Source organism: Henckelia pumila, chromosome 3 (assembly GCF_033568475.1).
Source record: "Henckelia pumila isolate YLH828 chromosome 3, ASM3356847v2, whole genome shotgun sequence".
NCBI classification, from domain to species: domain Eukaryota; kingdom Viridiplantae; phylum Streptophyta; class Magnoliopsida; order Lamiales; family Gesneriaceae; genus Henckelia; species Henckelia pumila.
In genome coordinates this window covers 28,176,562-28,202,580 of record NC_133122.1, presented here as the reverse complement: position 1 = coordinate 28,202,580, position 26,019 = coordinate 28,176,562, and the positions used below count along the sequence as shown (strand labels likewise).

Here is a 26,019-nt window from a genome sequence, read left to right as displayed (position 1 = left end):
GTGCCATGGACTTTTCTGGACTGCCATGACGGAGATATTGTCATGGGATTTTAAATGAGTGTCCGGGCCTTGAGACCCCGGGACTTTAAATAAAGATGTCAGGGCCTTACTGCTAGATTGCACGCCCAAAAATAAATCTGATGGGGCTTACTACTAGATCGCATGCCTGAGAAACAGAGTGAGGCGGGGCTTACTGCTAGATGGCATGCTTGAGCAATAAATCCTGGCGGGGCTTAATGCTAGATCGCATGCCCAAGCAATAAATCCTGACGAGGCTTACTGCTAGATCGCATGCTCGAACAATAAATCCTGACGGGGCTTACTGCTAGATCGCATGTCCGAACAATAAATCCTGACGGGGCTTACTGCTAGATCGCATGCTCAAACAATAAATCATGACGGGGTTTACTGCTAGATCGCATGCCCGAGAACTCTACCTCGATGGCAATTTTTTCTTCGGAGAAATCCCTGATTATATCTCAAATTCCTCTAAGCTCACCATTCTCTCCTTTTCTGTCAACAGTTTCAGTGGACGAGTTCCCTACTCCTTTGGAAAGTTGAATCTTTTTCAAAGTTTACTATTAGGCTGGAAAAATTTTGTTAGCGAAACATCGGAGCTAAGCTTAATCACTCCATTGAAAAACTGCAGCCATCTAAGAAAGTTAACTTTTGCTGAGAATCCACTCAATGGGATTCTTCCAGCTTCTGTTGGGAATCTGTCGACCTCAATTCAGTATTTTTATGGTTACAAATGTGGTCTTAGAGGTATCATCCCCGAGGGATTTGGAAATCTTGAAAATTTGGTCACTCTAGCTCTATTTAAAAACGATCTCACCGGAACTATTCTGAATACTCTTGTTAACTTGAAAAATCTACAAGCACTGCCTCTTTTCTAAAACAGAATTAGCGGATCGATTCCTGATATTCTCTGCACATTGCAGAATTTGAATGGAATAGTGCTTCACGGGAATCAGATCACGGGTTCTATCCCCGATTGCATCAGAAACATTACTTCTCTCAGAACATTATTCTTGGGGAGTAACAGATTAAACTCGGGAATACCCACAAGCCTTTGGAAACTCAACGATCTTCGCGAGTTGGATCTAGCTTCTAATCTTTTAACGGGTTTTATACCTCCAGATATTGGAAATCTTAAAGCTGCAGTGAGTTTTAATTTGTCAGAAAATCAACTATCGGGCATCATTCCTAGCTCTATCGATGGCTTACAAAGTGTTGTTAATCTTACTTTGGCAAGAAATAGATTTCAAGGCTCTATTCCCGAGTCCATTGGTAAATTTGTGAGTTTGGAGATGCTTGATCTTTCACACAACAATCTTTCTGGGACCATTCCAAAGTCATCAGAAGCACTTCAATATCTCAAGTACTTTGATGTTTCTTTCAACGAGTTAACCGGTCCAATCCCTGCTGGTAAGCCCCTTTAAATCCTTTACAAGCCAGTTCTTCATGTCTAATGGAGGACTTTGTGGTGATCCTATATATGGAGTTCCACCTTGTCACGAAAAAACCGTGTCTGTGTTGAAAAGAAAGAAAGCGATTCTTCGTTTCGTATTCATTTTCCTGGGGATCTCGGTGCTAGTTTTCGTGCTAGCGTTGTCATATATACTTGAAAGGTACCGCAAGAAAAACAAGACTGAAACTCCAGCAGATATTTCATTGAATACAACACCATTACGAGTCCCGTATCACGAACTTTTAAGGGCGACTAAAGGGTACAATGAGAGCCATTTACTTGGAACAGGAAGTTATGGTTCGGTCTACAAAGCGAGGCTTCAGAATGGAGACGATGTGGCGGTAAAAGTGTTCAACTTGAAATCAGAAGGTGGATTCAAGAGTTTTGACACTGAATGCGAAGTACTACGCAAGCTTCGCCATAGAAATCTCTGCAAAGTCATTGGTAGTTGCTCCAATGAAGAGTTCAAGGCATTGGTTCTCGAATATATGCCGAATGGAAGCCTCGAGAAGTTGCTATATTTGGAAAACAACTACTTGAATATGGTGCAGAGACTGAAGATAATGATAGATGTAGCATGTGCATTAGAATATCTACACCATGATTACTCGACACCTATCGTTCACTGTGATTTAAAGCCAAGCAATGTGCTCTTAGATGATGATATGGTTGCCCATTTGAGCGATTTTGGAATCGCGAAGCTATTGAGCGATGGAGTTAGTGTTATGGATTATGCCGGAGCTATCATGACGATAATAAAATTGCGGAATAAAACAATCAACAAGAACACCAAGATTTACGTGGTTCACCCAATATAGGCTATGTCCACGGAGCTGCTGCAATATTTATAACCGGAGAAATATTACCAGTGTATACAAAACACTATATCTCACCACACCCAAACCCCGAGTATTACTGAAAAATAATTTTCTAACTCACAAGAGATCTCCAAAAAAAACACACACACTTTTTCTCTCTTTTTATTTTTTTCTCTTTTTGTTAATACAAAAGAAGAGAAGAATGGGGTAATATAACCTGAAATCAGAGGAGCCTATTTATAGGCCATTTTACGCGTCTATTTATGTGTTGCATTTAATAGGAATTCAGCAACCATCTGCAATTCCCCGACCAACCTCATTAATTTTCATCTAACATTTCTCCCACTTGAAGACTTGAATTCAATCATGTCTTCACACAATTAATGCAACAGCTCATGCCTCCTTTCTTATACTTGAAGTTCAACTGAAGTTGAACATAACTTCAGTTTGTCAGTGGTCACTGCCTTCGTGAACATATCAGCTGAATTTCTGCTTCCAGGAATCTTGTCAAGCATCAAGATTCCATCCTCCAAAAATGATCTGATGAAATGGTACCGAACCTGCATATGCTTCGTCCTAGCATGATAAACAAGATTATTTGCCAAATGAATAGCACTCTGACTGTCACAATGTAATGTGTTATCCTCAAGCTTCTGACCCAACTCCTCAAGGAATGATCTCAACCATATCATCTCCTTGCTAGCTTCTGTCACTGCAACATACTCAGCTTCAGTAGTCGAAAGTGCAACAATATTTTGCAACTTGGACACCCAACTTACTGCCGTACCACCCAATGTAAACACATATCCAGTAGTACTCTTCCTGCCGTCTAGATCATCACCCATGTCGGCATCTACAAAACCTTGTAAGCCTGAATTTGACTTTCTGAAGCACAAAGATGAACTGATAGTACCTTTCAAATATCTGAGAATCCACTTCATTGATTCCCAGTGTTGTTTCCCTGGATTGCTCATAAATCTGCTCACAACTCCCACTGCATGTGCTATGTCTGGTCTGGTGCATACCATTGCATACATGAGGCTTCCGACAGCAGATGCATAAGGAACCTTATTCATATAAGCATGATCCTGCTCCGTCGATGACGATTGGGCTTTGGTTAGTTTGAAATGACTGGCCAAAGGAGTACTAACCGATTTAGCTTCATCCATGTTGAATCTGCTAAGCACCTTTTTCACGTACTCTGCCTGAGATAACTTCAAGACTCCGTTCACCCTATCTCTCAAGATCCTCATACCAAGAATTTGTTTTGCAGCTCCCAAATCCTTCATTGCAAATTCTTTTGATAATTCTCTCTTGAGCTTATAAATCTCTTCCAGACAAGATCCTGCTATCAACATGTCATCCACATATAGCAGTAGAATGATATAGAAACCATCATTCTTCGTCACATAACAACAGTGATCTGCCTGGCACCTCAAGAAACCGTTGTTATTCATGAATCCATCAAACTTCTTGTACCACTGTCTTGGAGCTTGTTTGAGACCATACAAGCTCTTTTGAAGTTTGCATACCATTTTCTCCTTCTCTCGTAATTCAAATCCCTGTGGCTTCTTCGTATATATTTCTTCATCCAAGTCACCATGAAGAAACACCGTCTTTACATCCAACTGCTCCAGATGTAAGTTTTCATTCGCCACTAATCCAAGTACAGTTCTGATAGTGGTCAGCTTCACCACTGGAGAGAAAATCTCGGTGTAATCAACGCCTTCCTGCTGTTGAAAACCTTTCACAACAAGTCTCGCTTTGTACCGCTTGCTACCATCATGTTCTTATTTCAACCGGTACACCCACTTGTTGTGTAATGCCTTTTTGTCTTTCGGAAGTTCCGTCAATTCCCATGTCTGATTGGATGACAGTGAATCCATCTCATCTTCCATGGCTAACTCCCACTTGGTTGAATCATCATTTTGCATCTCTTCTTCAAAGGTCTCCGGTTCACCTTTATCAGTCAGCAAAATATAGTGAAGTGCAGGGGAGTATTTCTGAGGTGGTCTGATTGTTCTTGACGATCTCCTGAGTTCAATTACCGGAGTTTGTGGGTCAGCTTCTTGTGCAGTTTCTTCTTCCTGGTTACTATCCTCCGACTCATTCACAGGAATATCAATCAATGGCACTTCATTTGACTTCTGAACTTCTGGACATTTATCTCCAGTTGGAATGTCTGAGTTGTCCTTGTACAAAACTTGCTCATTGAAAATGACGTCTCTGCTCCGTACGATCTTTCGATTTTGGTCATCCCAGAACCGATAACCAAACTCATTATCTCCATAACCAATAAAGAAACACTTCTTTGATTTCGGATCAAGTTTCGTTCTGTTGGCTGAATCGATGTGAACATATGAGAGACAACCAAACACTTTCAAGAATGAAAGGTTTACTCCTTTGCCGCTCCATACCTCCTCTGGTATTCTGAAATCAAGTGGTACTGAAGGTCCTCTGTTGATCAGATACGTTGCAGTGTTAACTGTATCAGCCCATAATGATTTCGGCAGTCCAGCGTGCAATCTCATGCTCCTGGCTCGCTCATTCAGGGTCCTGTTCATCCTCTCAACTATACCATTCTGTTGAGGTGTACCAGGAATGGTTTTCTCCATCTTGATCCCGTTCTGTGCACAATACTTCTTGAACTCAAAATCTTCATATTCTCCACCATTATCAGACCGTAAACACTTCACTTTCAGGTTGGTCTCATTCTCCACCATGAATTTCCACCTCTTAAAGGTTTCATAAACATCAGATTTATTTTTCAAAAAATAAACCCAGACCTTCATGCTCGAATCATCGATAAATTTGACATAATATCGTGAGCCTCCAAGGGATGTCACAAGAGATGGCCCCCACACATCAGTATGAACCAGCTCCAACTTTGCTGCTTTCGGTTTTCTACCGCCTTTCGAAAAGCTCACCGTTTTTTGCTTTCCAAGAACACAACTTTCACACAGTTTGTGTTCGACAGTTTTTAACTCCGGTAGCTTCCCTTTTGATATCAGCATCTTCATTCTTTTCTCACTCATATGTCCAAGTCTACAATTCCATAGACTTGAGTTAGCTCCAGCATCCACAGCTGCTAACATGTCTCTGCAACTGAAAGTCATGTATAGGGTTCCATTTTTTGTTCCTCGAGCAATAATCATGGCTCCTTTGCTCACTTTCCAAGAGCCATCACCAAAGGTCACGTCATTGAGCTGTCCCACTGAGATCTGATTTCGGGTCAACTTTGGTACATGCCTCACTTTGTTGAGCTTCCAGATGAATCCGTTTGAGATTTTCAAACTGATATCACCCATACCAGCTATTTCCAACGATTTTCCATCAGCCAAGAAAAATTTTTCGTAATTACCAGCAATGTAATTACTAAACACCTCAAGATCACCGGTGGTATGAAATGAAGCTCCCGAATCCATAACCCATGAATCAACCGGGCTTTTAATGGATAGTACTAAGGCATCATGTACATCCTCAGTAACAACATTTGCATTATTCTTGGGTGATCTGCAGTCCTTTTTCATGTGACCAGTTTCACCACAGTTCCAGCACTTTAATTTCTTTTCGAATGTATTTTTGTCTTTTCCACTCCTTGATTTGGATCTGCCACGCCATCGGTTAGAACCTTTTTTGCTACTCCTGCCCCTACTTCTGTTTTTGATATTTAGGGCAGATCTCGATGATGTTGCTTCTCTCGAATCCCTTCTGCGAACTTCTTCACCAAGGATTCGATTTCTGACATCATTGAATTGTAACTTTCCCTTTCCAGCAGAATTGCTAACCGCTGCACGCATCGGCTTCCAAGCATTTGGTAAAGACGCCAAAAGAATAAGTGCACGGATCTCATCATCAAATTTAATTTCAACCGATGTAAGCTGGGAAACAATCGTGTTGAATTCATTGATGTGTGCCGCTACTGAAGCACCTTCCTCCATCTTCAAGTTGAATAACGTTTTTCATGAGGAACACTTTATTATTTGCTGATGGTTTATCGTACATGTCCGATAAAATGGACATCATCTCCTCCGTGGTTTTTGCCTTCGACACGTTGTGTGCCACGTTCTTTGTTAGGGTCAATCGTATTACCCCTAACACTTGTCGGTCAAGAAGCTCCCACTCATCATCCTTCATCTTTTCTGGCTTCACCCCGTATAGAGGTTGATGTAGCTTTTTGCTATACAGATAATCTTTAATCTGTAACCGCCAGAACGTGAAATCTGTACCATCGAACTTATTGATTCCAAGACCCGATCCGTCATTTCCGGCCATTGCTTCTACCGCCTTAATAAAATTTCAAAAAATCTTTTCTGATGTGGAAGATCAGACAAAGCTGCAACCACAGAGCATACTCAGAATTTTAAGAAATTTTTTACCAAGGCTCCCGGACATCGTAACAGCTCTGATACCAGTTGTTATGGATTATGCCGGAGCTATCATGACGATAATAAAATTGCGGAATAAAACAATCAACAAGAACACCAAGATTTACGTGGTTCACCCAATATAGGCTATGTCCACGGAGCTGCTGCAATATTTATAACCGGAAAAATATTACAAGTGTATACAAAACACTATATCTCACCACACCCAAACCCCGAGTATTACCGAGAAATAATTCTCTAACTCACAAGAGATCTCCGAAAAAAAAACACACTTTTTCTCTCTTTTTATTTTCTTCTCTCTTTGTTAATACAAAAGAAGAGAAGAATGGGATAATATAAACTGAAATCAGAGGAGCCTATTTATAGGCCATTTTACGCGTATATTTACGCGTTGCATTTAATAGGAATTCAGCAACCATCTACAATTCCCCGACCAACCTCATTAATTTCCACCTAACAGTTAGCATTACTGTCACAAGGACTCTTGCAACATTAGGCTACATAGCCCCAGGTAAACATGCCATTAATATTTTCCATCAGCCACAATTTTTGATTTGTTGAAATTCTTTGTTTTCCTATTTTATAGAATATGGTTTGGAAGGATTGGTGTCGGTAAGATGTGATGTTTACAGCTACGACATAATGTTGATGGATGTTTTCACGAGAACGAAGCTGAATGATACAAAATTTACAGGGGATTTAAGCCTAAGGAGGTGGGTGAATGATTCGATGCCTAATGCAATTGAAGAGGTGATAGATTCAGAATTGTTGAGTGCAGATGAAAGATATTTGGACGAAAAGCTGGAATTTTTGGTGTCAATAATGGAGATAGCTTTGAAATGTTCGATGGAGAATCCGAGTGAAAGGATAATTAACATGAAATCTGTTGTTATAGCACTGAAGAAGATCATGTCTAAACTCCTTCGCTATACTCCACAATAAGTAGGCCACGTTTGAAACTGGATTTGTGCTTTGTGTGCTTTGGAAAATTCGAATAAAGTTAAAGTATAATTTAAGATTTGATTTTTCCAAAGATGAAGTTACATGCTAAGGCTTTATCAACACCAAAAAGTTGGAAATTGTTGGAACAATTCAACATTTTGGTGTTGACAAAACATATAGGCAAAATCTCAAAGTAAAATGAATTTGTCCACGACCCCAACTGAAGACATAACTCGACAATTTCACACCGAAACTAAAGTGCTACCTTAACTAAGTTGACTTTGAATAGAGCTAAACTGAAGTCATCACCGAATGAGTCAACCAAACTGGATTAATGAGCTAAACTGGATCATTCCACCATGACCAAGATTTAATTTTTATATAAGTTTACCTTTGCGGGATAAAGTTTTCTTATATAGTTGACGCCGCAAAACTACAAAGCCACAATTTACCTTTGTGTCAGAATAGTACAATGTTTCAGAACTGGTACAATTTGAATTGAAAAGAGCCGTTACAACCTACACTTATAAAATACAATATCAATATCGGCTGGTCAACTCTCCACTTTCTTAACAATCAACACGCTCGAATTGCTACAAACTATATTTTCTCTGTCTAGCAAAGAGCTTCAAGAGCGATCGAAGCAACTGATCAAGCATACACGTAAAGATATATTTGATCAAGTGTAGGATCAATTTGTGCTAAGTTTATCGAGTTGTTAACACTATAATAGATCAGTTTAATGAAATGTAAAACACTACCCGAGTTCTAAGATAGGCAGTTGAGAAACCCTAGTCTTGGATTGGGCTGATGCAAATAGTTGTAATAATAAAAGTCTTGTAAAGTGAATTATTCTGAGGTGGAAGAAAGGGTGATATAGGTGAATTTAGCTTCAAACATCCATAAATAATTTCTTGTGTTCTTTACATTTCAATCCAACCATTTGATATAAGGGCAACTTGGAAATAGGTACCCAAGCCAAACAAAAGTTTGAGTTTAGTGCCTAGAGTTGCATTTTCCAAAAATGCCCTTGTCGTTATTTTAATTATTTTTATTTCTTGAATTATCAAATGTGGAATCAGATTCAAAATCTGATTCAATTGATTCATCAAGATAATAAATATTTTTATCGTCGGATAAAAATTCAATTGTTTCTATTGGATAGAATTCAATAGTATATATTTCTTCAAGAAGTTTAACTTTATTTTTCTTTTCGTTTCGTTTTGGACATTCATTCGCATAATGTCCTTCTTCGTTGCACAACCAACATGTGCAATTCTTTCCTTTACCCTTTGGGCAATGTGGTTTTTTGTTATCAAATTTTTTATAAAATTTTCTTTTATAAGGTTTTCTGAAGAAATTCTTTTTAAATTTATTTTTATTATAGGGAATAAATTTTCTATTAAAAGATTTATAAGGTTTATTAAATTTATTCTGTTTCTGTCGTTTTAAATGTTTGTGTGACATGTTTGTTTTGCAACCGTATTCCTTTACTGTGAATTATATTTTGTCACAACAAAGTTTATTGTTTTGTTTGTAAGATCTGGATATTCTTTTATTTAATGTTACTTCATGACATTTCTTTGTTATAACATCTTTAATGAATTTAATAGCTCCTCCTAGTGTTTTGGCATAAGCGCTAGTTAAGAATTCATCTTTACTATTTATTGGTATATTAGGTATTTTATTAAAAATACTTAATTTATAATGTTCTTTTTTATCAGCATCTATTAACTGATAATAGTTTGTTTCATAATCACATATAAATTCTTCTAGATAACATAAATTGCATAGTTTAATATTATCTAGAATAAAAATTGCTCTATTTTGTTCTATGTTCTTAGCTACCAGATTAGCATCATTATTAGAAACTCCTAAAAAATTTTGGTACAAGGCATCAACAAATAGTTCAAAATATCGATGTCCTGTCATTCCTTGTGGTAGATTAGTAATTACTAGGTTTTCAGCCCAAGTTCTTACTGCTCCTACCAATGTCATTTTTATCATCCCATGAGTTAAAACTTGAATATTCTTACTTTTGTCTAATAATGGTGTTAATTGAATTTGTACTGATAGTTCATTTGCCCAATGATCTATCTTTGATTTTCTTTCTTTAGTTGTTGAACAACCTAAATCTAAAATATTTTGTTTCACAAATCCTGATGTTTTTGATTCTCTAAGAATGTCTCTAACATCTTTATAAGATCTAGAGTATTGGTCTCTGTTGTATTTAAATTCTTCATCATCTCTTCCACCACTACCTTCTACATTTGTTCGTAGATTTAATTGTGGTCTAGAATCATCTTCAGACTCTGATTCTGAAATATCCATATCTCTGTATTGTTCTGATTCCTGATGTGAATGATATAATTCTTCTGTATTTACTCCTATTTGTTCAGATTCAGATGAGTCTGTTTCACTAAACATCTTCATACTTATGTTTGTCATAACTAAGGGGATTTCTATACCATGATTCAATTTTGAATGGTGGTTCTTCTTCCATTTTCCTTTTTTCCTTTATCTATTGGAAGAACTTCCTTAAGATAGTTTAATATTTCATTACTATGTCTTTCTTGTTTAATTATTAATCTAGTCGTTGCTAAATCAATATATTCTTTGAAATTCTTCTCTAATTCTTGTATTGATAGATTGATCTTATTGATATTATTTTCTAAATCTCCTAGATCTTTTTCTAATTTTATTAAGGACGTCATTTCCATGAGGTTGATTCATTAACAATAGCTTGTTTAATTTTAATAATATTTTGATTCATGGTTCCAATCTTTTCAAGAATATCTTCATCATTTCTAGCAAATGATAATGATCTTCTTGGTACAGACTGTTTTGTGATTTGGAGGTCATCTGAACTCCATCTTTTATAGGGATTTATTTCTTCAATAAATGTTTTTCGAGGGTGTTCAATTCTTGTAATATTTTCAAACATTCTTTCAACAGAAATAGTTGGTTTTGTTGAAATTATTCCTGTTTGAGAATTATTACTTATTGCTAAACCAACAACATAGTTTATATTGATCGGATGGTTTTCTGTTAACATAAGATTATTTCTATAAAAGTAATAATCTAATGTTAAAACATCATTTATGTTTTTATCAAAAAGAGATATATTGTATTGTGGATAAATACAAAATTTCATCTTTTTGTAACATAAGTTTCCTTCAATTTTTCCAAGGATAGAATCCTCAAAATTACGTATCCTTTTGTCACGAACTGTGATTTCAATTGGTGTATCTATTCATTCTCGGTAGTGAGCTGATACTATTATTTCGATTCCTCCAATATGAACATATTTCAGTTCAGATCGTTCTTTTTCACTGGCTTTTGCCATGATGGTATCAATATCTTGAGTTGTTAATAACTTCAGAGTATTAGACTTTGATTCGTTATTTATTTTACAAGATCGTTCTTTTGTACGAATCGAATAATAAATTAAATTTTTTTTGGGATTAATAAAATTTGAAATCTTGCTTAATATTCCTGGTTGGTCTATTAGATTTGTTTTTGAATTAGAAAACCCTGTTTTTTGTATCTCAGCAAACTTATTCTGATTAAATATAATATTCAAATTATACTCTTGGTTCTCTTCAGATTAATCAATCTGACTATTATGATTTGAAATTTTTACTTCTGTCATTTTAACAGATGATAGAACTTCTTAATTTTCTTAAGGCTATTAAAAACCTTTTTTGTTGAATCTATCTGTTCTAATAAATTCTGAAAATCTTCGAAACTATTAATTGAAGATTGACAATTTTTAAGATGTTTCAAATTGTTTTCACAATTTTCTATATCAAAATTTATATTTTGAGAATATAAATTAAAGATATTCATTTTCGTATTTTCATAAATTTTCCATTTAGTAAAAATTGTTACTTTTATTATTTTGTTTTTGTTGATCGGATTTCGATAACAAAGTTTGTTCTTATTCATAACATATTGTTATGTCTTCAATTTCATCGTTTTCAGAAATTTGAATTATCATTTTCCAGTTGCTTGAAAAATGTTCTTTTTTATGATTTTTGAAATAAAAGGTTTGGAGATTTTTTATTTTATACCATAATTGATCTATTTGACGTAAATTTTTTAGTAAGATTATTTTATCAAATAAATTTTTAATCTCAATATCTAAAGTTAATCCAGGCATTAATAATCTGCTTTAATTAACCGCTCTGATACCAGGTTGCTGAATTCTTCAAATTCTTATGAATTTTCTTATTCATGGCTTTACAGATCTGATTCATTTATAACAGAGGGGTTGCGGAATTCTTCAAATTCTTATGAATTTTCTTATTCATGGCTTTACAGATCTGATTCATTTATAACAGATAAATGTTTTCAGATTAGTTTGGTTCCATTCATGGGTTATAATTACAACTTTTAGTTGATAAATTGATTCGAATATGGTTAAATCAGAAGTATTTAAACGATATTCATGAAATGTATCATATTCATGATCATCTTCTATTTCAAACCAGTTTTTTTATTATCAATCTTCCATTTCTTATGAAGGATGATGACATGACTAACGTATTTTGAATATTTCTTTGAATTAAGGGCTGCAGGAGATTTAGGAAGGTTACATTGTTTGAATGAATCTTGGTTTTGAGCAGAGGCCAAATCCTTGCTTTTCCTTAACGATCACTTGATCGACTGATACTTGCTCTATGGATCTCCAGGTTTACTCTAACCATGAATCTTCAATGGTTGATTTCCAACCTTATCCTCCTTACGCCCTGCTTGTTTAGTTATTAGCCATAAGACTTATTTTGTTTCTGATTTTATGTTTCTTAGTTTCTGATAGTTTTCATACGTCTTGTATGAATCAGATTGTAAGAAACTTAAGAAGAGAGAGATACTCAAACTTCGCTTCTTCTTATTTACAGCACAAAACATCTCCTTTTATAGGCGTGGAGAAACGCATACATAATAAAGAAAATAGGGGGACCACCCGACACTACATAATGGAAAACAACTCATTTTACATCTGAGTGGATGCCTTTAACATGTGGTGTGGTCCACGATTTCATTTGTTTTTACATTGTGTCACTTTCTGAATCACTAGTACATTCGGACCATTTCTTTATTGGTTTGTCTTCTTTGACAGCTGTTTCTTCTGTCTGAATTGTTTGGCAATGTCCACATTTGTGAGTGGAAATCATTGTTCTTAGTCTTTGACATATCATTTGTTGGGTTTCTTGGGTCATGTCAACTCTTGCTTCATAGATTGGAGCTTCGAATTGAGCTAACATGGCTTGTTCTTTCTTTTGGATTGTCTCCTTGTGTCCAGTGGTTAATAAAATTTTACTGGTTGCAAAATTTATTTTAACCTTTGAGTTTCCATCAATCTTTCCTGTCTTTGAGATCATGTCAATCAATGTCTTTATTCTTATCTCAGGAAGTGTTGAGATATCCATTACTGGTTTCTCTTCATTTGATCCTTCGAATAAGAACTTGTCTTTTTGTTTTCGACATTGAATATATACCATTGGTTGATAGAATTTGTTATCATCCCAATCTGGAAGGGTTGAGTGAATACTCAATGTTAATACTGGATCGTCCTTAAAGACTGCTTTCTTGAACTGGATGATACTATTTCTCAACTGATATGGAAATAGTTCTATTTGTTGATTGTTGGGACTGACTTTCAATCCACTTAATAATCCATTTGAAAAGAATCTTGCGACTTTATGCACTGGAGCACCTTGCAGTATTCTTGCTCTTGATATGCTCTGTGTGTCACAAGTTTGTAGCCAAGATTCTGCAGATGGTTTGGCTATTCTTAAATAGTTTAATGTTTCAAAGAATTCAGTCTTGAGTTTTTCTGGAAAATTTATTTTTTCAAAAATTGGTTTTTGTGGTCGCAGATTGACCATCTTTCTTTCTCTTGCTTCAAGGGCACTTTTAAACGTCCTATTTTTTCATTTTTCTCGGTGTTAGCTATGATCACCGGTTCTTTCTTCTTTTCTTTTCTTGGTTATCAGTGTTGGCTGTGACCACTGACTGTTTTTCATTCATCTCCATTATTTTGTTAAATGGAGTTACTAACTTGATTGGAGTTTTTGGTGAGGATGATGATGATGATGTTGTCATCTTTTCTTTAATCCTCTGAATTTTTCCTTTTATATTTTTTTTCTTTGTTGAAGAATCTGAATTTCTTCATCTATGTCAATCAATTGTTCTTCTAATTGATTTAATTGTTCCATCCTGCACAATAAAACATATATATATATAAATGGTTAGAAATTTAACTCTTTTTCGTGAGTAACCCGGATAGTTTTATTATGCGTATCATTGTATTTATGAAATTCTTTTGCAAGAATTGAATCAATCTTCATAAATGAGATTGATTGTCTTTACTCATAGAGTAATTCATGTTTCTGAATATAAATCTCATTTTCATCAATTTATATTTTTCATACTTTCTGAGGCATGTTCGGATGACTGAAAGCCATAAAATAATTCATGTCTCTGAATATAAATCTGATTTCATCAATTTATATTCCCCATGCTTTCTAAGGCATGTTCGGATGACTCGTGGTCATTTTCTGGATCACTTAGGATCTCTTTTGTTATTCCATTACTACGGATAGTATAATTTGGATGAAGTTCTCTGGTTAATGCGTCGGGTAATGAATTATCCGTTCCTTTGACATGTTGGATCTCGAACTGATAATGGTTCAATTCCAATTGCCATCTAATTAGCCTTACTGCATTTCTCCCTGCATTTCTTGATATTTTCCTTGTCTTGAAATATGTTAAATTCATATTATCTGTTCTTACTAAAAATGGTTTAGGAATAAGATAAATTTCATAAGTCCTAATTGTGAATATTAAAGATAATAATTCTTTTTCAATTGAATGATAATTTAATTGTGCACCTTGAAAAGTTCCTGATGTATAATTGCATAATTCTTCATTATTTCTAGTAGCTGTTTTAGTAAGTTCTTTTAAATTTCTTTCTCCTGTATAAGCTTTTAAACATGCTCCCCAGTATTCATCTGAAGCGTCTGTTTCAATTATTATTATTATATCTTTATTGGAAGGAAAATATAACTCAGGAAGATTACTAATTATTTTCTTTTTAATAGTATCTATATAATTAGTATCTTTTTTAGACCATTTTCACTTGTAGTCTTGTTTAAGTTTTACCTGAAGAGGTTTTCTGATTTCTGCAAGATTCTTAATGTAATTTTCAGAATAAGTTAATAATCCTAAAAATCTTCTTAATTGATCTTTATCCTTGATTTCACTAGGAAAATCGTGAATTTTCTTAAGTATATGCTGTTGTAAACAATGTTTTCCATCTTCTATTTGTAATCCTAAATAATTTATTTTTGTTTTAAACAATTGTGCTTTTTTTTCAGAAAGTATAATTACATCTTTATGACAAATATCTAATACTGTCATGAGGTCTTTATAATGTTAATCTAGTGTTTTTGAATAAATTAATATGTTATCTATATAAACACAACAAAAATCTACATATGATTTAAAAGATTCATCCATATATCTTTGAAAGATATCTGGTGCTTGTTTAAGTCCGAAAGGTAATACAGTCCATTGATACTGTCCTTTTGGACAACTGAATGATGTAAGTAATTGTGTTTGTGGTTCTAGCTGAATTTGCCAGAATTCTGATTTACAATCTAAACTGGAGAAATATTTCATTCCTCCTATATAAGATAGTAAATCATTCTTGTTTGGGATGTAATATCCATCCATAATTGTTGCATTATTCATTTTTCAATAATCAGTTATCATTCTTTTCTTATCAGTGTCTTTCTTACTGACATAAAAGGCTGGTGAAGAGTGTAGACTCTTGCTTGGGATGATTATCTTAAGTTTTAGTAATTCTTGAACCTCTTTTTCGAATATTTTTACATCATCCATGTTGCATCTTCTTGGTGCTTCACGGATTGTGATATTAGGGTCTTTAAGTTTTATTGAAGCAATGAATTTTTTTTTTTCTTAATTTTGTCCTGAGGATTTTCAGAACAAATATCATGAAATTTCTTCATGTTTTTTTTTCATGATTAATTGTTAAAATATTTTCTATTTTTAGTTCTATTGGATTTGTATTTTCGTTTATGAAAATTCTTTGTAAATCCTTCATTTCCTATACGAAATACTGTTCGTATTTTAGGAATATAAATCATTGATGATCCTTTGTTTAAAGTTATGTAATTTTCAAATTGTTTAAAGGGAAGATATTCTCTTAAAAAGTTATTTCCTATTATAATGTCCATTCCTGATTCTATTTGATATATAATAGGTATTACAAATTTTGTTTCTTCTATTTCTATTTTTAATTTTTCTGCTACTGTATTAAGCATGATTATTGATCCATCTCCTATTCGAACTTTTAATCTTTTGTCGTATTTCTTCCAATAATGAGTTGGGAGTATGTGTTTACTTGCTAGACACATACTTGCTCCTGTATCAATATAAGCATGTTTATGATATGGTTTATGTTCTTTGATTTTAATTTGAATTTTTATATAAATACTATTTGGATTTGTTTTGTTTTTAGTATCCATTTTCTCACCCTTTTTTTTATAGTGATTTATAAGGATTTTTAATAGATAAGGGTAGAATTGGTATTTTTAAACAAAATTTTCTCTCTTCAGGAAGTAGAAAATAAGTTTTAATGGGTTAGGTATTAAAATGTAAGATGAAAATAGGTTTGGGTATGAATTTATAATTTACCCTTAATATAATTATAATCTGTTAATTGACATATTTTTGCATATAATATTTGTTTGCTAATTAACATCTACATACTATAGTACTTCAGTTTAGCAACTTTGATGATTGACTGATACAGACTACATATTATAGTACTTCAGTTTAGGAAGACCACCACCCCACCAAAGAGATCCTATCACTATGCACGTGTAGGACAATTGTTAGCTAGATAAACTAAGTTTTGGTGATGTGTCAAATCCGTTAAAGCGTTTCTCTTAAGTTAGAAAATATTGGAGTCTCTTAAATGCCGAGACTTGTTATGCCCTTAGTTGACCTAGTCCACGGTCGTAACAATGATCATGAAATTATCTTTAATTACATTCTTGCTCTCGTTTTTTTTTTTTTTTTTTGACATGGGAATCTGCGCCCGCTATTTTCAGTGCGCATTGGGTAAAGCCTTGAACTAACGCAATAGCTGCAAACTATGTTAGTCACGTAAACCACACTAGGCAAGCCCGGTGCGACAGGTTAGTCCAAGAAGGTGTTTATAGGAAGAATCGAACTCCTGACCTCAGACCAAAAGTTCACCTACTCCATGCTCTCGTTTATGTTGTGTGTATATACAGTCAGATTTTTTTGTTGGAAACTTTTCATTGGATTAGTTCATACACTAATCCTGTAAAATCTTGAGATTATGAAAAAATTTCCAATGAAAAATAATGATGTATTAGTTCTCTATTATTTCAAATTTTGAGTACATACGTCTTATTTTTTCAAATTCGAACACATACCCCTTTGTTCGTATGTTTTTTAGGCGTATGAATACTCAAAATTTGAAAACACAGAAAGTTAACGATCATAGAAGAATTTCAACAATTTCGTGATCCCACGGGACTGGTGTATACGATTATCTAATTTTTATATAAAAATTAAAATCGAGTTTATATATAAAAAAATGTCAATTTTATGATATTTTATATATTCTGTACTTTTTGTTACTAAACAATTTGTCCCTCAAAAATATTATATTGAGATGCCAATTGCAACTTTCGCAAGAAATATTATTTACATTTGCTCTTCAAATCAAAATATCTATTTTTTAATTAAACAAAATGGGAATTCGCAGTATTAATTTCATATAAACATAGCTTTCTTTTGTTTTTGTTTTTGTTTTTTTGTTTTTTTTGTGACGTAAACTCGCGGACCAACGCAATAGGAGTGGACGTTCTTTAATTTATTTATTTTTAAATTTTTGGTGGAAAAGCATAGTGGAAATATATACTCAGTATATATATATAATCAGTAACATAACATTAATTAATTCAAAATTCCTCTGTATCTGGAAATGGGCATACAGAGACCTCAGTTATTTCTTCTAGCAGTGGTTTTATTGCATACACTAATGGCTTGTTTGGCGATGGCGCTAACCAACATAACCACTGATGAATCTGCCCTTCTTGCTTTCAAATCCCAACTCAGTTTAGACCCTTCTCATATTTTGTCTCAAAACTGGTCCCATTATTCCCCAACGTGCGAATGGATTGGAGTTACGTGCAGTATTCGCCACAAAAGAGTTGGTGCTATAGATCTTTCCAACATGGGACTTGGCGGAAATCTGCCGTCACAACTGGGAAACCTGTCGTTCCTAGTTTCTCTAAACTTGAGAAATAACAGTTTTCGTGGCCAACTTCCCAAAGAGTTGGCCCAGTTGCATAGGCTCAGATTCTTGGATTTTGGGTTCAACCACTTTGTAGGTGACATCCCTTCTTGGTGGTTTGGAACCATGGTTGAACTTCGGTTCTTGAATCTTCGTAACAATAGTTTCACCGGTTCGATCCCGAGTACCATCACGAATATGTCCAAGCTTGAAGTTTTGGATTTATCATATAATCCTTTACAGGGAAGCATCCCAGAAGAGATTGGAAGTTTGTTGAACTTGAAAAGATTGGCAATTCAAGATAACAATCTTACTGGTGTTATACCGTTGTCGGTTTTCAACTCATCCTCCATGGAATTTCTTGGTTTTACGAAGAATAGTTTGTCTGGTAATCTACCAGAAGGAATGTGGCGCGGCCTTTCAAATTTGAAAGGGCTTTATCTGTCTATCAATGAGTTGGAAGGCCCATTACCGCCAAATATTTCTGAATGTTCACAGCTTAGGTTTCTTTCCTTGTCATTCAATAAATTTAGTGGCTCCATACCAACAGAAATTGGAAACGCAAGGGCACTTGAAAGATTGTATCTTGGTTCCAACCATTTTACAGGTATATATTTATGTGTTCTCATTTTCCAACAAAAAACTTCACTTGACGGTGTGGTGTTGTGAGAAGGAAATTAAACGTGTGTTAATTAAATTGGATTATAATCACTGGATTGGATCATTGAAACTTTTATAACTACACATGTAATTGGAAGCATACATAAAGCCATTGGAAACTAAAAAATCATGGAAATGTTGTATATTGGCCCTGACAAGTTCATGATGGATATATTTTAATGATATTTGACGAACTGTAGCTTGTATATATATCCAAGAAATTAATTAATATCAACTGTTCCTTTATTTCAGGAACAATTCCACAAGGGACGGGCAATCTTTCCAATTTGGAACAACTCGACTTGTCACAGAATAACTTAACTGGTAATATCTCAGCATCCCATCTCAACATTAAGATAGAATCAACTTTTGGGTCATTTTCCAAAATTCAATTTGAACACTGCTTCACGAAATAAATGAATCAATAACTAATGCTAATATTCTCTGCATATTACAGATTAATTTTTAATGAAATAGTGCTTCAACATGATATAAGTCACTGGTTCTATCTATGATGACATTGGAAATCCTACCTTTCTCAAGCTCAATACTCTGAAATATTTCTGAATGTTCACAGCACAGGGAGTGTTGTGCATTAACCACGAACAAATAAAATAAATAAATAAAATTATTGGTTTAAAAAATATATATCAGTTTTTATGTGATTCTTAATTAGGTAGCTAGTGTTTGCAAATATTTTTTTTTAAAAAGTAATTATGAACTTTTCTTTATAAAGTTTTCAAAAGTTTGAAAAAAAAGGTTGATAATATCTTTTTTATTCATTGACAAACACTACTTAAAACTCATCTACATTATTTTCTAATTAATTTAATTGAAAACCAAAAAGTAATCGTATGTATGGTGATTTTTTTATTTTTCGAAAGTGATTCAAGTAAAATATTAATAATACATAATTATTAAATATTTATTAAATACTATCCACTTTTGTTTTTAGCTTTCACTTTTGTTTTCAAACATCATACACTTCTTATTTTCATCAACTTCTTCAACTTTAAAACTTAGACAAAAACATATATAATATGGCAAACACTTTCCTAGTCATCTTTGCTTTTTATTCAATAAGTTTAGTGACTCCATACCAAGAGGTCAGCAAACTCATGGGTGCTTGATAAATTGTATTAGAATTTAGTATCTGAAAGCAATAAATTATGTGTATTTTTAGTTGCTAAAATATTATAAAAATATCGTAGAATCACGTGCACAATTTAAACTCTCAAAGATAACTGCTGAATATTCTCCATAAATTATAGTATCTGCGCTTATGTTGAAAATGTTATGCAACAAAAGAAGTTAGAATCACGTTAATATTTTTACAGGGGTCTAAGAACGATTTTTAAAATTCTTTTTATTTTTCACAATGGTAATTAGTTCATTTAAGAATTTTTTTTTATTTTTAAAAATGTCTAAAAATAAACAACTTTCTTTAAAAAAAAATTATGAAATTTTTAGCTTGTGAATCCAAGAAATCTATATCTGTATATATAAAAGCAAGCAAGTCTACTAAATATGGTAATTTGAGTTTTTCCGCCAAAAATCCAATACTATAAATGGAAAGAATATTAATTATGATGCTAGAATATGAAAAGTCATCAAATAAGTTAAATGCATTTACATATTCCAAAAAATTGAATGTATGTTCTAACAAATAGTAACACGTAGTATTTTAAAAAAATAGATAGAGTAAAATGTTAAATTAAAATTTTATGATTTAATATGAGTTGTATGCATATATTCTTGTGAAAAAAAAAATGTCAACAGTAATATATTTATGTCAAAGTGACAATTTAATAATAAAAATAATAATAAAATATATCTTGACATATACAAATTAAATATTTGAAAAAAATAACAAATTAATACGAATTTTTTTAAAAAGTGATATTTAAAAAAATGAAAATTGTATATCATGATTTTTTTTCTTTCATCTTCATTGGGTAATTTCAAAATATCTTATAATTCTCTTTTCGATTTCTATGCAACTAACCTAATAAAATCTTATAAATTATGAGATGTCTATTGAAAAAATTATCAATAAACATTAAAAAATAACTCAAAAATAAATAATTTAATTATTTATGTTATATCTATTAAATATTAATAATAATAAACCTTTATAATATCAATGAATAATTTGAAAAAAAAATTATCAAACGCGTTCGTCTTTGATTTTTGTGAAGTCTACTTAAAAAAATAATTTTAATATAATATTTATTGGTGCACTGTGCACATTTAAAAAAACTTCAAATCATAACTTCATTTTTTTATAATATTATTTAAATATCTATATCTATATCAATATATATATATATATACATATATATGTATATATATATATATATATGTGTGTGTGTATGCAGAAAAATATGCTAAAAAAGAAAGCTCAATTTTTCTTCGCCTAAAACTCATTACTAAAAGCCGAAAAATGCAATTATAAAAAAACAACTAATAATCTATTTGTGAAAAATATAATTAGTCATTAATACATAATAGTATTACGAGATAACAACAAATTCAAATTTTGCTTTTAAAAAGATGAAAAACAGTTTCCGATATAACAATAAATTCAAATTTTGGCTTAAAAAAATAAAAATAATAGATTCATTTATTAAATTTAAATTTTTACGATGATGCATAATGACACAAAAAAATTCAACAGCAGATTTAAAAAATTGTTATACAAAGAAGCAAAAAATATATAACATCATATTTTAAAAACGACAGAATAATTTTTACGAGATAATGCTAAATTTAAATTTTATACTCACCTTTTAGATTATATATTCAACGACATATTTAATAATATTATGTAAATATAATGCTAAATTTAAATTTTATAAACGGTATAAATTTTTTTTAGATGATATATCTAACAAAAGAATTTTTAAAAAAAGTTACACAAATAAGACCAAAAAATAAATAACATAATTAAAAACAGCAAAATTCAATCTCATTTAGATGCATATATAAAAAAAAATGTTATGTAATAAGACCCAAAAAAATATAACATAATACTTAAAAAATAGCAAAATCCTTTTACGAGATAATGTTGAATTTTTTTTAAACATAAGCCTTTTTAGATTATATATTCAATATCAGATTTAAAACAATGTCACGCAATAATACAAAAAAATATATTAGCATATTTAATAATAACATAATTATTTTATGAGATAATATTAAGTTCACGTTTTTCAAAAACTATAATCTATTTTTTGATAATATTTTTAGATCTATTTATTGTAAAAATTACCAAAAAATATATAATACTATGAATTAATATAAGTAATTGCATATATACAAAAAAAATTAGAATTTTATCATAAATTTTTATATAAAAAATAAAAAATTTATCTTAGGTCAATGAGAAAAATGAGTGGCTGTTAATTTTTTAGTTAATGTGAAAATTGAGCGAAAAAAATATCAAAATATACAAAGACAACATGGAAAGTAAAATATTAAAATAAAACATTTCTAAAAAAGTAGGGGTGTAACGATTTTTTTAAAAAGCATCTTATAAGATGTCAAATAGCTTATTTTGACAACTTAAAACTGTTTTGTTTTCTTACAGATTTAAATAACATATAAGCTATGTCAAATACCCTCTAGCCCCAGTCATGAATTTAAATTGATTCCAATATTCTAAGATTTAAAATCCATTGTGATTAGTTATATCAAGAATTTAAATTGATTTCAATATTCTAATAATTTAAATTGATTGCAATATTCTAAGGATTTGAAATCCATTGTGATTAATTATATCAAGAATTTAAATTGATTCCAATATTCTAAGAATTTGAAATCCATTGTGATTAGTTATATCAAGATAAATTTGATTTTTTTAAAGTTATCTAAACAATATATGAAATACATTTAAATCTCTATACTTCAAACCATTTCATCAAAATTCAATCTTAATTTAATTGTATTCTACTTATTTATTCAAATACTCATATTTACTATTTTTTATCAATAATTATATAACAATAACAATCTGTGCATCGCAAAAGAGGAATACTAGTTTTAATTAAACTGTCCATGTTTTGTTTTCATTTCAACATCTCTTGGTTAAGTTAAATTGTTTGTTTTTAGGTGACGTTTCATCTCTTTGGAATGAAGGGCTGCCTAATCTGAAAGAACTCTACCTCAATGACAATTTTTTGGTCGGAGAAATCCCTGATTCTATCTCGAATTCATCTCAACTTACCATTTTCTCCATTTCTTCCAACGCTTTCAGCGGACAAGTTCCCAAATCCTTTGGCAAGTTGAATCTTTTAGAAAGATTGATGTTATTTGAGAACAATTTTGTTAGTGAAACTTCAGAGCTAAGCTTCATCACTCCATTGAAAAATTGCAGCCACCTGTGGGAGTTCGATTTCGCGGAGAATCCTCTAAATGGAATTCTTCCGGCTTCTGTCGGGAATCTCTCCACCTCTGTAGAATATTTCCACGCCGAAAAATGTGGTCTTCGAGGCAGCATTCCTGAGGGATTTGGAAATCTTGAAAATTTGGTTACTCTAACCCTCTTAAGTAATGATCTAACGGGAGCTATTCCGAATACTTTTGTAAACTTGAAAAAATTTCAAGGATTATATCTCTATGACAACAGATTAAGTGGATACATTCCTAATAATCTCTGTACATTACAGAGCTTGAATGTAGTAGCTCTTGGCCAGAATCAGATCACTGGTTCTATCCCTGACTGCATAGGAAACATTACTTCTCTCAGGACACTATACTTGAGGAATAACAGATTAAATTCTGTCATACCCACAAGCCTCTGGAAACTCAATGATCTTCTCGAATTGAATCTAGCTTCTAATTTTTTGACGGGTTTTCTACCTCCAGATATTGTAAATCTTCAAGTTGCAGTTGTTTTAGATTTGTCAGAAAATCAAATGACAGGCATCATTCCTAGTTCCATTGAAGGCTTAGAAAGCATTGTCAATCTTTCTTTGGCACGAAACAGATTTCAGGGATATATTCCCCAGTCCATTGGTAAGTTAGTGAGTTTGGAGATGCTTGATCTTTCACACAACAATCTTTCTGGAACAATTCCAAAGTCATTGGAAGTACTTCAATATCTCAAGTACTTTGATGTTTCTTTCAACGAGTTAACGGGTCCAATCCCTGCTGGTGGCCCCTTTAAATCCTTTTCAAGCCACTTCTTCATGTCTAATGGAGGACTTTGTGGTGATCCTAGATATGGAGTTCCACCTTGTCAAGAAAATACCGTCTCTGTGTTGAAGAGGAAGAAAGTGATTCTTCGTAACGTATTCATTTTCTTGGGGATCTCCATGCTAGTTTTCGTGGTAGCGTTGTCATATATACTTGCAAGGTACCGCAAGACAAACAAGACAGAAACTCCAACAGATATTTCATTGAATACAGCACCTTCACGATTCCCGTATCATGAACTTGTAGAGGCGACTGAAGGGTACAATGAGAGCCATTTACTTGGTACAGGAAGTTATGGTTCGGTCTACAAAGCGAGACTTCAGAATGGAGAGGATGTGGCGGTAAAAGTGTTCAACTTGCAATCAGAAGGTGGATTCAAGAGTTTTGACACTGAATGCGAAGTACTACGCAGGCTTCGCCATAGAAATCTCTGCAAAGTCATTGGTAGTTGCTCCAATGAAGAGTTCAAGGCATTGGTTCTCGAATATATGCCGAATGGAAGCCTCGAGAAGTTGCTATATTTGGGAAACAACTTGTTGAATATGGCGCAGAGACTGAAGATAATGATAGATGTAGCATGTGCATTGGAATATCTACACCATGATTACTCGACACCTATAGTTCACTGTGATTTAAAGCCAAGCAATGTGCTCTTAGATGATGCTATGGTTGCCCATTTGAGCGATTTTGGAATCGCTAAGCTATTGAGCGATGGAGTTAGCATTACTGTCACAAGGACTCTTGCAACATTAGGCTACATAGCCCCAGGTAAACATGTCATTAATATTTTCCATCAGCCTTGCACAGTTTTTGGTTTCACTTGCTATATCTTTGTTGAACTTCTTTGTTTTCCTGTTTTATAGAATATGGTTTGGAAGGATTGGTGTCGGTAAGATGTGACGTTTACAGCTACGGCATAATGTTGATGGAAGTTTTCACGAGAACGAAGCCGAATGATACAAAATTTACAGGGGATTTAAGCCTAAGGAGGTGGGTGAATGATTCGGTGCCTAATGCAATTGAAGAGGTGATAGATTCAGAATTGTTGAGTGGAGATGAAAGATATTTGGACGAAAATCTGGAATGTTTGGTGTCAATAATGGAGATAGCTTTGAAATGTTCATTGGAGAATCCGAGTGAAAGGATAATTAGCATGAAATCTGTTGTTGTAGCACTGAAAAAGATCATGTCTAAACTCCTTCGCTATAGTACTCCACAATAAGTAGGCCACGTTTGAAACTGAATTTGTGCTTTGTGTGTAAGTTCCAGTATGAATTAGTGTTTTTGTCCGTGCGTAAAAATGTGGAAAAATGTTAGATATGACTGCAATTTGTGGACAACTAGGAGAAATAAAAGTTATTATTCATCTCGAGTGCGAAAACGAAGATGTCTAATTCTGGCATTTTGCATTCTCCACTCAACAACTAATAATACTAGTAAGATGTGTGTTGCACGTGGAAGACATTTTTATGTCAATGTATTTGGTTATGTACGATAAATGTTAAGTCTTGGTTATCATGACAAAAGTGATCAGAATAAGTCTAATCTGACCAAACCTATGAGAGAAATCAAACTGATCCGGAAGGAAGACAAGTGATCTGAATCGATTAAACTGATGTGACCAAGATAGTCCTAATACCATCTCCAGCAGCACACTACACTAAAATAGTGTGCTGCTGGAAATTAATGCAAAATATTGCTCCAGCAATGAACTGCAAAATGCCGATTCTTTGAAGTTGTGGAGTTTCACTGTTCACAACGGCATAATTTTTTTTTTTTTAATATCTTTTTTGTTTTGTTATTTTATGATTTATTTGTTGATATTATCATTATTTTCCTTTTTTTTTCCCTTTTTTTAGAATCTTTATATTATTTGTTTTTTAATAACATTAATAATATTTAACATATTACTTTGAAAATAATTAGTGGCATATAATATAAAAAAAATTAACATAGGATATTTAAAATTTCAAGAAAATTACATAATAAAACGAAATTATAAATTATATACGAATTCATATAATTTTTAATTAAATTTACCACATTAATTTATATAATAAAAATAATTTATAAAATATATGTAAAAATAAAGAATATTATGGAATATTATTTTGGTGCAAAGATTTGGCGAAGACTGTTGGAGATGAAGTATTAGTTACACTATATTTAACATAATAATAGTGT

At 32.7% G+C, this 26,019-nt stretch overlaps 2 protein-coding genes across 2 annotated transcripts; both read left to right on the top strand.

Moving 5' to 3' along the window:
- Positions 1 to 1,464: 1,464 nt before the first annotated feature.
- Positions 1,465 to 2,612, top strand: LOC140888335 (receptor kinase-like protein Xa21). Its single transcript, XM_073296017.1, has 2 exons — positions 1,465 to 2,187; positions 2,571 to 2,612. Exons 1-2 carry the CDS (start codon positions 1,465 to 1,467, stop codon positions 2,610 to 2,612), a joined length of 765 nt encoding a protein of 254 aa, XP_073152118.1.
- A 15,113-nt stretch (positions 2,613 to 17,725) lies between these two features.
- Positions 17,726 to 25,057, top strand: LOC140888334 (uncharacterized). The gene is made up of 5 exons (XM_073296015.1): positions 17,726 to 18,586; positions 18,892 to 19,012; positions 19,097 to 19,134; positions 22,750 to 24,603; positions 24,699 to 25,057. Exons 1-5 carry the CDS (start codon positions 17,740 to 17,742, stop codon positions 25,055 to 25,057), a joined length of 3,219 nt encoding a protein of 1,072 aa, XP_073152116.1. The 5' UTR covers positions 17,726 to 17,739.
- The last annotated feature ends 962 nt before the right edge of the window (positions 25,058 to 26,019 follow it).